The following is a 13626-nucleotide window of genomic DNA, read 5'->3' on the forward strand; positions in this document are numbered from 1 at the left end:
AATGTAACTAAACTCTACCTGTACCTCTAAGTAGCTTGGTTGTGCACCTTCCAACCCCAAAGCCCTCCCCATCATCTTGGCGACGTCTCCCCATCATTTAGCCAGACATTACATGGGGTCAAAGCTCCTCCCCACTGCTCCAGCGCCCATCAGTACTGTTGGGACTCCTTAGGATATAGTGAAGTGTGTTATGGGAGGAGAACTCCTGTACCACTCCCACATCTCTGCGCCTCCCACCCCCACTGTCCCTCAATGAAGCCATGTCCCCTGAGGTGTGTGGCTGTTACAGGCGCCAAATGGAAGGGTTGAGTGCCGTGCCCCCCCCCCCCCCCCCCCCCAACCTCTTCCATCCAAGACAGAAGGAAGCTGGCCCCTGCACTGATACGGAAGCCTACCTCCAGAAGACAAGGGTTTATTTGATCAAGCCTGGCTTCAGGGGCATAAAGAGGTAATTTGCATATTCAGTAGAGGTGCATTGTGGGTAACCACAGATGTTCACTTAAAGCTGAATTATCGTAAATACTTTCTGTTTTAAGAAAGCATACCACACTAAGCATTGCTTTTCAGAAGCAGGGCTTTTTGGTCTCTTTTAGTCCCCTATAATTTCCTTGTGGTTTTGGGTCACCCCGAGCTGCTTGGTTACTCTGTTGATCAATTATATAAGTATATTAGAGTGAGTTAAAGAGGTTTTAAACTCTTCCACAGGAGAGAAGGAAAACACAGAGAGCCCCACCCTGTGTGTATTCAGAGATAACAGCCTGGCATTCTTCCTCATCTGGAAGTAATGCGCCACTGTAATTGGAGCGGTCATCTCTGTCTGCTCTCTGCCACGGGTGTACCATACAGACAGGCTATATGTAAACACAGGAGTTTAACCCTTTTTGCACTCTCAGCAAACCAAGACGTAACTACATTGCAGCATCTGTGAAAGAGCTGTATAAGGAAATTTTTTCTGTAAAAGCTATTATGCTGTTGCTTATCTTTTAGAACAGAGAGTAAGTCCCGGGTTTAGGTCCGCTTTAATATTTTTGAGAACTGGTGAATGAAGTGGTCAATTGATTTGCAAAGCTCTGATTGGCTGAGATTACTTTGTGCTTTAGTTTATGACCACAACCAGCACATCAGTGTCTAACAACTGTATCACTTTATCAAACCGATCACATGCTTCTCTAGTTTGCCTTTCTTTCAGAAAAGAAGCAGGTTGCCAAACCCAGGCAGAAATGTGAGTTTAGGAAGGGTGAGTGATCAAGAAAGGATAAGGCTACTTTCCCACCAAGATTTTGCGTTTTAGGGGACGTTAAGGTCGCATAACGTGCCCCTAATGCAACGCATGGTGGTGTTGAAGTTGGACGTCAGATTGAGCCGCGTTATGCGGCTCTCAAAGCAGCCGCTCCAGGATAGTGATGGAAAATCCGGATCTTTTTCAGGATTCGGATCATTCGAATCGGATCATTGAAAAGATCCGGATGTTTGAACCGAATCATTTGAATCATTTTACTAGGGAAGCAGACTGGGGTGAAATGATTAGAAGGACAGGACTTTCCCTGCACTGTACATTCTGTATGTTCCTGTTTCTTCCAGACAGACATCCACTGTGAACCGAATCTTACATTGTGATGATCTGGATGATTCGACTCACAAAAAAGATTCAGATCAAATGAACGATCCGTTCATGATCCGGAAAACACTACGAGTCCCGCCACGAGTCACCACAGTGCAGTGAATATTAATTAGCCATGTGGCTAGTCACTGAGCATGTGCAAACAATCTAATGCAGCTCTATAGGGGTATAACGTACAGCATGCTGCACTTTCATTTAACGTGCAGCGTTATACCCTAACGCAACGTGTGCACTGTGAACAGCAACATTGATTTTACAGTGCTGTGAGTTAGGCTGCGTTACTGGCTGCTGTAATGTGGGACTTTAACGTCCCACTGTGAAACCAGCCTAATGGTGGCCATACATGGTACAATTTTTTCATACAATCTTACCATTTCTATGTAATATAAGGTAACTGCCTAAATTATCCTTTCAGTATATTCACTTAATTTACCCTTACACTACATAGAAATGGTAAGATTGTATGAAAAAATTGTACCATGTATGGCCACCATAAGGGCATTAAAGAGAATCTGTAAAAAAAAATACAAAAAACAAAATCGGCCCCTGGAGGGTACTTACCTCGGGAGGGGGAAGCCTTTGGATCCTAATGAGGCTTCCCCATCCTCTTCACCCTCCAGGATCCAGCAATGGCAGCCCTCAATCAGCAGCAATGTAAATAATTACTTTACGTGATCCAGTGGCTTTCCAATGGGCTCGATCGATCAGGTCTGCTGTACTGTGCAGGGGATTTGCACCCGCGTAGTTGAGAGTACCCACCGGAGGCCACTGGAAAGCTGGTACTGCACCAGCACAGGAGTGCAGTAGGTAAAAATTGCAGCCACTACTGCACCTGTGCCACAGCCGACAAACTTGTCAGCTGATTTACCGGGGGCTGCCAGCGCTGGATCCCGGAAGGTGAAGAGGATAGGGGAAGCCTCATTAGGATCCAGAGGCATCCCCCTCCTGAGGTAAGTACCCCCCTGGGGCTGTTTTCTTTCTTTTGTTACAGATTCACTTTAAATGCAAGAGCACATAAACTGAAGCCCAAAATGCATATAAACCAAAAAAAATCTATTTTGGCCACTTTCTCCATTGTGCTTCTACATGCTGCAGAAAACCCCACTTGAACAAAGCTTTGTTATCGTATGTAAGAGCGGCGTCAGTATCTATCTACACAAACCGCCATCGTTATTATTCTACGTGTGCACTTAAGCTTTATAAGCGCAGCCAATTTGAGCCGATCTGGTATAATCTCTGCGCTTTAGAATGCTCAATAAAAATTATTGAAAAAGATATTTCAAAAGTGACAGATCCTCTTTAAACACATTTTACATTCCGTACATAAGGCTGGCTAGGCCACGCTTACAGCTGACAAAGCAGAAAGATTGTCTACGCTAATCTAATCTATATCAATCTTCCTAGTAAAGCGGGAAGGAGTGCAGGCTGGAGTGCAGATTATAGAGAGTTACGTTGTTGCGATGTGTCTTATGGGCACCTCTACCTGAACGCAGTCTGGTACCGGCGCGTAGCGCAGGCGGCAGCGAGAGATCGCTCCTCTGTGTCCTCGGGGAGCGACATCATAAAACAAATGCACTGGAGACCCCGCAAAGCTCTTTTATCTGCTGCTGCGCGGCTTTTACTTCAAGTGCTTCCTGTAATCAGGCGAGGTGCACTTCACTTTCAGGACCATAACTTATTCATCACCCGCCCAACTTTTTTCCGTGTTGCTTGAAGCCGGACGCCCCAGCTCGGCACCATAGCTGTTCTGCAGGATATGACACGTCAGCAGCACATTACCAGCGGAGCTGAGGTCATTCAGTCTACAGACTCCACTCGTGATGGAGATTGCAAAAAATAATGAGACTTCTTCATCAATTTCAACAAGAAGTTTGTCTGTCCTTATAAATGCGGCTGTGTTGCCAAACCTGCTGTCATTTTTTTTTCTACCCAAGTGATATTTTTGTTTTCATAATAGCTTTTTTTAATGGGTGGAGGTGCCCTCTGGCTTTCTGGACCACTCCACTCAAAATATCTGTAGTGGAAAAAAAAACAAAAAAAAACGCATACCTAAGGAGAGGGAAGGCTCTGGGTCCTTTAGAGCGTTCCCATTCTCCTTACGGACCCCTTGCTCCCCCGCAGGCTTCACCACTCAAATCTCCCACCGTGGGAAACTTCTGCAGTCTTCAAAAGAATTAGGGCTCCTGAAGATGGGCGGCTCTGTACTGCGCACGTGTGAGAGATGGTGCTCACGCATGTAGAGCATGATGTGCCCCGTCTTCGGAAGCCAGAGTGCTTCCGAAGACCACCCAATGCAGAAGAAAGCAGACTCCGACCGATCAGAGACTGCTAACAGGGGAGACTGCGAGGAGATCTGAAAGGCTCTATAGCACAGTTCACCAACCCTGTCCTCAAGGCCCACCAACAGTACATGTTTTGCAGGAAACCACAAACATGCACAGGTGGGGTAATTGGTGTCTCAGCAGAGCTGATTAACTACCTCTGTGGATTTCCAAAAAACAAGCACTGTTGGTGGGGCCTTGAGGACAGGGTTGCGGAACACTGATCTATAGGACCCAGAGCCTTCCCCCTCCTTAGGGGAGTATTCTTTTTTTTTTTATTTTTCACTTCAGACTCCCTTTAAACCATACCTATGTGAAATTTAAATAAAGAAATAGATACTAGTGGGAGAGTCTCTGGATAGTTAGGAGGCTTCCCTGATCCTCTTACAACCCACCATTTTTAAGAGGGTTGTAAAACAAGTGTGGACATCATACTCTTCACACCGATAACACCTGTAGCCACAACACCACCTGATCTGGTGGATGGACCCCTGTATTGGAGGGTTGAAGGGATCAAAGGACAGTAGTTTGGGGTCCCCACAGCACTGGGCCCCTGCTGTAGTTACACTCCTGCTGTCATGCATACTGAATACACAACACCCACAGGAGCAGATCTCAGCAAATTACAGTATATATGTTTCTAGGGTATGTCCTTATTCCTGGACAACTAAAACATCGCTAATTAGGAATGGCCACAAACAGGACCTAAAAATGCCTATTTTACAAAAGCACATTACAGTATTGACACTATAAAATTGTGTTTTTTGTTTAACTCTAAAGACTGCTGATGTTAAGAGAATAAAACAATTAAATACAATTGTTTTTATGAAGCATCTGTAACAATATCTAGTTGCATAGAAACTTTGGACAAAATAAATATACTCAGCATCTGCTTTTACTTACTCGGCGAGTTTGGAGATGTGGCTCCTCCTTCTGTAGACGTAGTTGGAGGTTTGGTGTCTGGCACGGGCAAAGGCACAGGCCTAGCCATAGGTGGCGGAGGAGGCGGTGGCAACATCGGAGTAGGAAGGAATGGATTGTGAACCTTGCCTTGGCTGCTACCGTTGGGCTATGAAGCAAGAACAGAAATTGCTCAAGTCACATGGCACAGAAAGATCAAAACTCATAATGTAATTTTTAGGCCAGTCCACCCAATAACAACAATGATTTTTGCGTTCAGGGGAATTAAATCATTAAACAATTCATCTTGTATATCTTTCAGTGAATCTAGCAGATCGATCTCTACACACCTTCCACAGTCATCATAAGGAGGTACCAGTTTGTCAGAATTTGTTTATATTGTAGGAGCCGCACCAACAAGAGTGAGAGCATCTCAAGATTGGTGAGAACCTCCAAAACTCCAGAATGTGGTGAGGCGGGACCTTAAATTGATGGCACAGAGATTCATCTCCTATAGATTGGAAGATGCTAGCAAGTGACTCAATCCAACCAACCAAATAATAAAACACTGTTGGGTAACCTTCAAAGCTAACCAGTCACTAAATTAGCTTATAGCACCTAGGCGCCAGGATCTATCTGTTGCTCGAATATGGTGTATGGCCACCTTTGATCTACTCCCACCTGGTACCTGACCTGAACCCTCTAACCAGTCTTGCTCCATTAAAATGTAAACCTTCTGCCTGGGGTCACATTCTGTAATGCAGTTGGTGAAGCACATCTGAGGTAAGAATCGGGCATTCTGTCCACTATTTTGCACCTTTACAATCATCAACCTGATTGCTATTATAGTTTGCCCTGTTGCGTTTGGGGCTTATTTGGTCAAAGTTGGTAGCATTGGTGTGAATTGCATCCAGGAGGGACTGTGTTCTGACAGCTCACCGGGCCAAATTTATACTTTCATCACCACTAGGCCAAATATGTTGATACTCCCATTCCATGTGCAGCCCCCTCTTTTCCATGTGTAACATCCATGTACTGCAGCCCCTTTCCATGTACCACTTCCTTGGGCATCAACTTCCATTTTGATGTGTTGCTCCCCATTTGCAGCCTTCTCTTTCATTATGTATCAACCCTTATTTATTGTCCAGGTGCACCCATGGGCTGCAGCCGCCCAAGGCACGCGCCTTAGCGGCCTTTCCAGACATCCGGCCCTGACAGCTCATGCGATCAGTTCATAAGGTGCACCAATAACGGGCACTTTGCCCTGGTCACCTCCCTGACCAGGTGTGAAATATACCATTTTTGTGAGTTCTAATGATGGATTTCAGTGCAGTCTTCTCCGCCAAGCCGTAAATTTTGTGGCTTCGTTTAGAATCACTTAACCGAGAACAAAAATGGAAACAAATTTCAGCTCTGCACACTGTCTTGCACAGCTCAGCTGTGTCCTGGCTTAACTGTATATTTAACATTTTATGAGATGGAGCAGTACGTTTAATTTATGGAGCAATAGAATTTAGGAGGCCGTGCGCCCGTGCCGTCTGACAATATCAGTTCTGACAACAGTCAACAAATTGATCTGCTGCGCAGGCATCTCGGCCCGCGTGCTCGGGGTGGAAGAGAGATGGAACAAGGCAGACAATAAAAGTAGCACGCCGCTGCTTTTTAGGAACGATAAAATCCTTTACTGAAGTCTTTATAACTTCTATAAAGGTGGCTTTTATCTATCACCCCAGAGCTGGAGGAATAAATCTCATGCCTTATTGTGACTCGCACGGGCATCCAGTCTCTACCATGCAATGCTGTCAAGCTTCACAATCAGAGACAGAAACACAGTGGCCTGATGAGACTGAGAAGACACAGAGGCTGTGGCCCATATGCAATTCATCTCCTGAGTTACCTTCTAGGAGATAATTTTCATATTCTCTTTAAAATAACCCATAAGCATTTTTCAATTGGAAAAGTTGGTGAAAAATTACTGTAAAAATGTTGAGTATTTCCTTGCTTACTGATGGTTTAAAAGGCATTTTATGAGTTATGACAAGGGGTGAAAATATCTCCTAGGAGAAAACTCAGGAGAAAAAGTGAATTGCATATGGGCCTCACAGAGGCGCTATTCGTGCTACTGACGAGCTACTGTTTGCCCCCTATCTTATTGCCTGATGAAGCGGGCTGTGCCTGTGAAACACGTTGCATCTTTTGGGGTACCAATAATGTATTTGTTTAATTCAGACAGTTTTGAGTCTGCTTTCTGGAGGCAAGTCCACCACTGCCTCCCAGCAAATGTTACAATTTTTATTACCTTTTATCCTGCTGGCGCCTCTGTTCTCTTACGATAATATGGGCCTATGGCTATGGGCACTTTTTTTTTTTTTTTTTTTTTTTTTACAATTGTGTAAAAAGCCAGCCAAATCGTCGCTGTTTATCCAACAGTTTCACACGGCGGCTTATGTGAAAACTAATATTTTATACCAAGGAGCCTAAAGCCCGGTACACACATGCAATTTTGATTGGCCAATTTGACCACTTCCATGTAGGATGAGAGCTTGCCTACACAATCTGCTGATAGTATGCGCAATCTGCTGGCCCTCCTATTACATGGAGGTGGTAAAATTTGTCAGTGATTGGCCAATCAAAATTGGATGTGTGTATGCACTATAAGCCTTCTGAATCTAACTTGACAACGGTTGGATACAAATCAGATTGATGACAATTGGGCTGACTGGGCAATTAGAATGTGCGCAACATCCTCTGATGTGGCTGTACACTTTATGGTCTGAACTGTCTGTTTACACAAACCATAAACCCACAAAATTAAGCCTCTGAAGAAGCAGCCATGTTTTGAGCTGCGAAACGTGCGTTACGCAATTTATATGCGACAAACGTGCAATAAGGACAATTTTATACTAGGTCATACTGTATGTGACCACTTATGATTATTGTCATTAAAAGTTATGCTTTAGGCTTGAACTTTATTTTACTGGGCAGATAAACCATCACTCTGTTTTTCTTATGGTATGTTTGACTCAAGTCTGACCAGATTAGCCAAATACTTGTTTCAGGGTTGTGATTTAGACACTACTAAAGCCAAAAGATCAACAGGACTACCAGTCAACTGGTATTGCTTAAAAATAAAATATGGCAGCCTCCATCATCTTAGGTTCCCTTTAAACAATATTACAGCCCAACTTCAGCCAATGGGAGAATATGCAGTGGCATAACCTATAGGGGAAGCAACGTCTTTGTACTGTACAGGGCACTGTCACCCGAAACTACATGGTACTATTGATGTAGGCGACAATGACTGTGAATGTGCCTGTAGCTTAATAGTTGCTCCGATCAGCCAATCAGGTCCTGGCTACTAAATGAAACAAGGACAGCACGGTAGCGTAGTGGTTAGCACTTTCACCTTGCAGCGCTGGGTCCCTGGTTTAAATCCCAGCCAGGGCACTATCTTCATGGAGTTTGTATGTTCTCCCCATGCCTGCGTGGGTTTCTTCCGGGCACTCCAGTCTCCTCCCACATCCCAAAGACCTGTAGATAAGTCCATTGGCTTCCCCTACATTGGCCCTAGACTACGATACATAGACTACACGATACATACATAGACATATGACTATGGTAGGGATTAGATTGTGAGCCCGTCTGAGGGACCATTACATTACAATACTATGTACTCCGTAAAGCGCTGCAGAAGATGTCGGTGCTATATAAATACTAAACAATAATAAACAATTCTAGCTGGTTGCTCTAGGTCAGGCATGGGCAAACTTGGCCCTCCAGCTGTTGAGGAACTACAAGTCCCACAATGCATTGCAGGAGTCTGACAGCCACAGTCATGACTTATAAAGGCAAATGCATTGTGGGATTTGTAGTTCCTTAACAGCTGGAGGGCCAAGTTTGCCCATGCCTGCTCTAGGTGACTGGCTCAGTTCTGCTATGGCTTCCTTTGCACCTGTCTAGATAAATCTGCCTCTCTGCCTGCTGGGACTAGCTATAGTTTGGAGAGAATATTTCTGCTGTGTGTACGGTGCCTACACGTAGACAGATAAATAAAAGGCGTAAAAAATTAGGACTGTGGTATGCTGGGTTCAAGTGCTGGTCAACTCCAGCTCGAGTGCTGATACACAAGCATAAATAACTTCACAGAGACTGAACATCTGTCTTTCCACAAGTTGTTAAATATCAGTTAGCAACAGCCATTTAATTTTGTTGCTTTGCTCCGGAGCTCCTCTCAGAAGGGCCCTAAATTTATATGCACTGAAGATTTCTTTTAGTGTGCCGGCTATTTGCAATCATTTTATTTAGGATGGCTGTAAATGAACCAGCGCGCCATTAAAAAAATAAAAAAGTGAAGACTTTATAGCTGCTTCAAATGTAAAAATAACAAAAAAAAAAAAAAGACAAAAAAAAAAAGATGGAATAAATGAAATAGTAAAGCTGAAAATTAAAGTAAATATTAACTAAATTTCCCTTGATCTCATCTGCCCTGTTCTATAGGGCTGTGGAGTTGGTACAAAATCATCCAACTCTCCTCAGTTTATTGATTTATTGTCTATTTATTACACAGGCAAGCTGATAGCATCTCCAGCTCTCAGCTCAATCCCCTCTCCTTCGCCCTCCTCCCCTGTGCCTCTGAAATCTCTGGCTAGCAACACCTCCTCGTCCTGCCTAGACTGAGCTCCCATAAGCCCTTGCTACATTGCTGGCGACAGGCCACATTTCTCGCCCGTGAGTATGGGCCATAAGAGTGCCAAGGCACACCAGGAGCTGTGGGCGAGGCTTGTTTAGTTTATAGGGAATTTAAGTATTAAAAAAAAAAAAAAAAGTATTTGGCTTGAGGATTGCCCAATAAACTATATGAAAGGAACACAATTATGCAATGAGTAAAAGTTTATATCGGATCCATTTTAAGTATCAGTTTGCTAGCAGTAGGGAATATTTCTGTATTGTGTTTTTTTTTCTCCTGATCTCAATAGAGCAGCATCAGCCATGTTATCCTGAAATATATTATAAGTCAGTGTTTTATATTACAGCTAAATGGTAAATTGCTGTTATTAAAGTGCACCTGAACTAGCACAGGACAGCAGGAAAACAGAGAGAAATGCACCCTGTATGAATTTAGAGCATTCAGCCTGTCTAATTCCCCCTCATCTGTGAATAATCACAAATGTAATTTAATCTCTCAGATCTTTCAGCTGTGCCCGCTGGCTGCCTCGGGAGAGCAGCTAATTTGTAAACACAGGATGTTAACCCTATGTCTGCTTTCATGAAAGCAGGAAGTAGACACTGCAGATTTAGTGCAGGATTTGTATCAGCTGTAACAAAGAAATGTTTTTCTTTAAAGGTTATTATGCTCTTGCTTATATTTTAGAGCAGAGAGGAAGTTCTGAGTGCAGGTCTGCTTTAAGTACATTTATAAAGAGAATTTACCTGTGTCCAGTAGCATCACTGCTGAACAATGTTATGGTTGGGGAAAGTTCTCTACAGAATCCTCAACTTTTTTGCCCAAACTACACTGACATGAAGATGTCAAATTTTTACACAAACTCGCATTCGTTTCAGAGTAAACTATGAACTTTAATGTCCTGTGAGGCACTCCAACACAAACGTGGAAAATCAGAGGCAATGGCTTGTTAGTTATGCCTGAATGTGTGGTCTCTCTAGCCATAGTCACATGATCAAAGTGGTACCAGCATATGGTCATATGACCAACAGGAGTGTCTTCAGGACAAAAGTGAGTTTTTGTTAGGCCTGGTTCACATCTGCAAAATGAGCCGAAACGATCCGGTGAGCGGATCCGATCTCCGCTTCACCGGATCTGATCAATGACTGATCGGATCCGTTCTCATTCAGCAAATACATACCTAATTTTCTGCAGCTGCTGTCGGTAGAGGGTTCCTCTTCTTCCGCTGTGACTAGTCACATGCCGCGTCTTGTAGTCACATGACGCAGAAGAAAACGGAAGCCTCTACTGCCGGCTGCCTATGAAGATTAGGTATAAACCCTCCCTAGCCCACCTGCTGCATCCTCCCCTCACCCTCCCGTCGCTAGATTCGCGTCGGCCCATGCCCCCATCCCCCGTGGAACGGTCCGTTTCTTCACTAGTGTGAAGAAACGTTCTGTTTTACATTGCCCCCAATGCTGCTGCATTTTTGTTCGGATACGTTCCGCTAAGCAAAACGGTCTGGAAAATTAGGGCCTGCAGCAATTCTTAGGTTCGGGGACCGGAACACACGAAACGTATCCGTACCAACAGACACATGTGAATGGATCCATAGGTTAACATTGGATCCATTCACATCTGTTCCGTTTGTATAGTATACGTTCCGATAAAAAACGCTAATGTGAACTGGGCCTTCATCTCTTACCATTTACCAAGAAACGTTTTTGTCACTATCACCATTTATCAATAGAATGGTTGGGACGGACTGGACTTGTAAGTACAATAAATGTAGTTATTCAAAGAAACAAAGCAAGCAGTAAGACAAGTTAAAGTGGATCCGAGATGAAAAACGAACTATAACAAGTAACTTGTCTATATATCTTATCTAAAGTTTAGATGGTTTACACAGCAAATCTAGCTGCAAACAGTTTTAATAGAATATGATTATTTATTCCTGTGATACAATGACAGCAGCCATGTTGTTTGTAAACATTACACAGAGGCAGGCTTATCTGTATCTTGAGCCATCAGCCTAATCCCCTCTCCTCCTCCCTCCTCCCCTCTGCCTCTGAAATCAATAGCTAGTAACACCTCCCCCTTCTCCTGCCCAGACTGAGCTCCCATGAGCCCTTGCTACTGCCTTGGCTCTCTGAAACCCTGTGGGCGTGGCTTTTTTAGTTTATAGGGAATCAGAGTATAAAAACAAAAACAAAAAAGTATTTGGCTTGAGGAATGCCCTATAAACAATAGGAAAGGAACACAATTATGCAATGTGTAAAAGTTCACCTCGGATCCACTTTAAGGGTTAATATAAGATAAACGAGTATTAAGTATGAAAAAAAAGGGTCATAAGAAAATACAAAAGCCCTCAATGTCCAATCGTAAGTCACGGTGGTGGTTCTGAATATGGAGAGTTGGAACCCGATTTGCTGCTATGAGCAAGTACATGCTGAGTTTGTGCAACTTTTAGAATTTGATGAAAAAGTATACAGCCAAATATGGACCAATCAAAAGTAGGAGCAGTTGATTCTGTTTGGTTTAATTCTAAAGTGCATTTAAAACATGCATTAACTCTAAAATATTAGCATCACATCAATCAATCTACTTGTGGTTTAGCTCTCAATTTAACCACTTAAAGTGAGTGTTTACCATTTAAAAAATAAAAAAGTCGGATACTCACCTAAGGAGAGGGAAGGCTCGGTCCTAATGAGCCTTCCCTCTTCTCTCCCGGTGCCCGGTCCCGCGCAGGATCCCCCGTTGCAGTATTCGACCAGTTCGGTCAAATACTGCCACTTTCGCATGCCGAAGGGAGCTTTCGGAAGCCTTCGGGAGCACTCGGGCTCCCGAGGACGCGGCCGCTCCATACTACGCATGCGCGAGCGCCCTCTATGACGCACTCGCGCGTGCGTAGTATGGAGCGGTCCGTCTTCGGAAGCCCGAGTGCTCCCGAAGACCTCCGAAGTCCCTGCAGCGGCGGACGCGAACGGGGGAGCCAGCGCAGCACCGAGGGCACCGGGAGAGGAGAGGGAAGGCTCATTAAGACCGAGCCTTCCCTCTCCTTAGGGGAGTATCTGACTTTTTTTATTTTTAATGTGGTACCCATTGGCTTTAAGGATGAGAGCAATATTTACCTATCAGCGCTGCTCCCATTCATTCGCCATTAACTTAATTACTACTTATCACACCTAAATGATTATATATTGGTTTTTTTTCAGGACAAATTAGGCTTTTAGTGTGTGATAATTTTGTTTAGTAATCACCTTATTTTCTATGCATTTTAAAGGGAAAATAAGGGGAAAAAACACTTTCTCCATTTACATCCATTATAGCTTTACAATACACAGTGCTAACTATACATTGAACCCACTAATTTTATTTGCTTATCCATCCTGGTTGTTACAACATTTACATTATGTTCTGAAGTTTGATCATAATTTTGAAAATGACTTATGTTGGATTGAGTTTGTCCCTACCTATTTTTTCTGTGACGTGGAACCAAGCTTTAAGACACACAAAAATGTACTGTACAACTCATCACGGTTAAAATAATACCACAAGTGCCTCATTTAGTAACAAACTGGTGGTGCACTCCCCCCCCCCCCCCATCTTATTCCTAAAAGTAACTATAATGGTTTGACTGTGACATGTGGAAGTATCCTCTGAATCAAAATTACCACGTGGGGTGATAAGACTATCTTGGGAATATAGGTTCTATACCTCTGGGGTACTTATGTTGGGCTCAGGGGGTGCCTGAACTTGTCCCAGTCCATCAGTTACAGTAAGTTTTTAGTTTAAAAAAATGATACATCATTGATAACCCTGAATATGTTTTTTTAAATTAAAATCATAAGGAAAGGCTTAAAAAGCATTTATACACAATTATGGAATACTTTTAATACCTCTATATGCATCAAAGGGTACTTAAGATATTACCCACCAAATCCAAGTAGGCTTCTGGCTCCTAAAGCCCAGTACACACGTCCAATTTTGATTGGCCAATGACTGGTCAATTTTAGTTGGCCAATGACTGGTCAATTTCACCAGCTCGATGTGGTAGGAGGGCCACCAGATTTTGAATACAGTGAACAGATTGTGTAGGTAAGTGCTACATGGGAGTGGTA

The 13626-nt window shown here is 43.5% G+C and overlaps 1 protein-coding gene across 15 annotated transcripts in view; it reads right to left on the bottom strand.

Annotated features, from left to right (window-relative positions):
- Window positions 1–13626, bottom strand: part of NFIA (nuclear factor I A) — a 678234-nt gene that overhangs the window by 41366 nt on the left and 623242 nt on the right. For all 15 annotated transcript variants that reach the window (XM_068239372.1, XM_068239376.1, XM_068239384.1 and 12 more), the window contains one exon: window positions 4846–5011. In XM_068239372.1, coding sequence (XP_068095473.1) covers window positions 4846–5011 — 166 coding nt within the window. The remainder of the gene's footprint in view (window positions 1–4845; window positions 5012–13626) is intronic.

This window comes from Hyperolius riggenbachi, chromosome 6, assembly GCF_040937935.1.
Source record: "Hyperolius riggenbachi isolate aHypRig1 chromosome 6, aHypRig1.pri, whole genome shotgun sequence".
NCBI lineage: Eukaryota > Metazoa > Chordata > Amphibia > Anura > Hyperoliidae > Hyperolius > Hyperolius riggenbachi.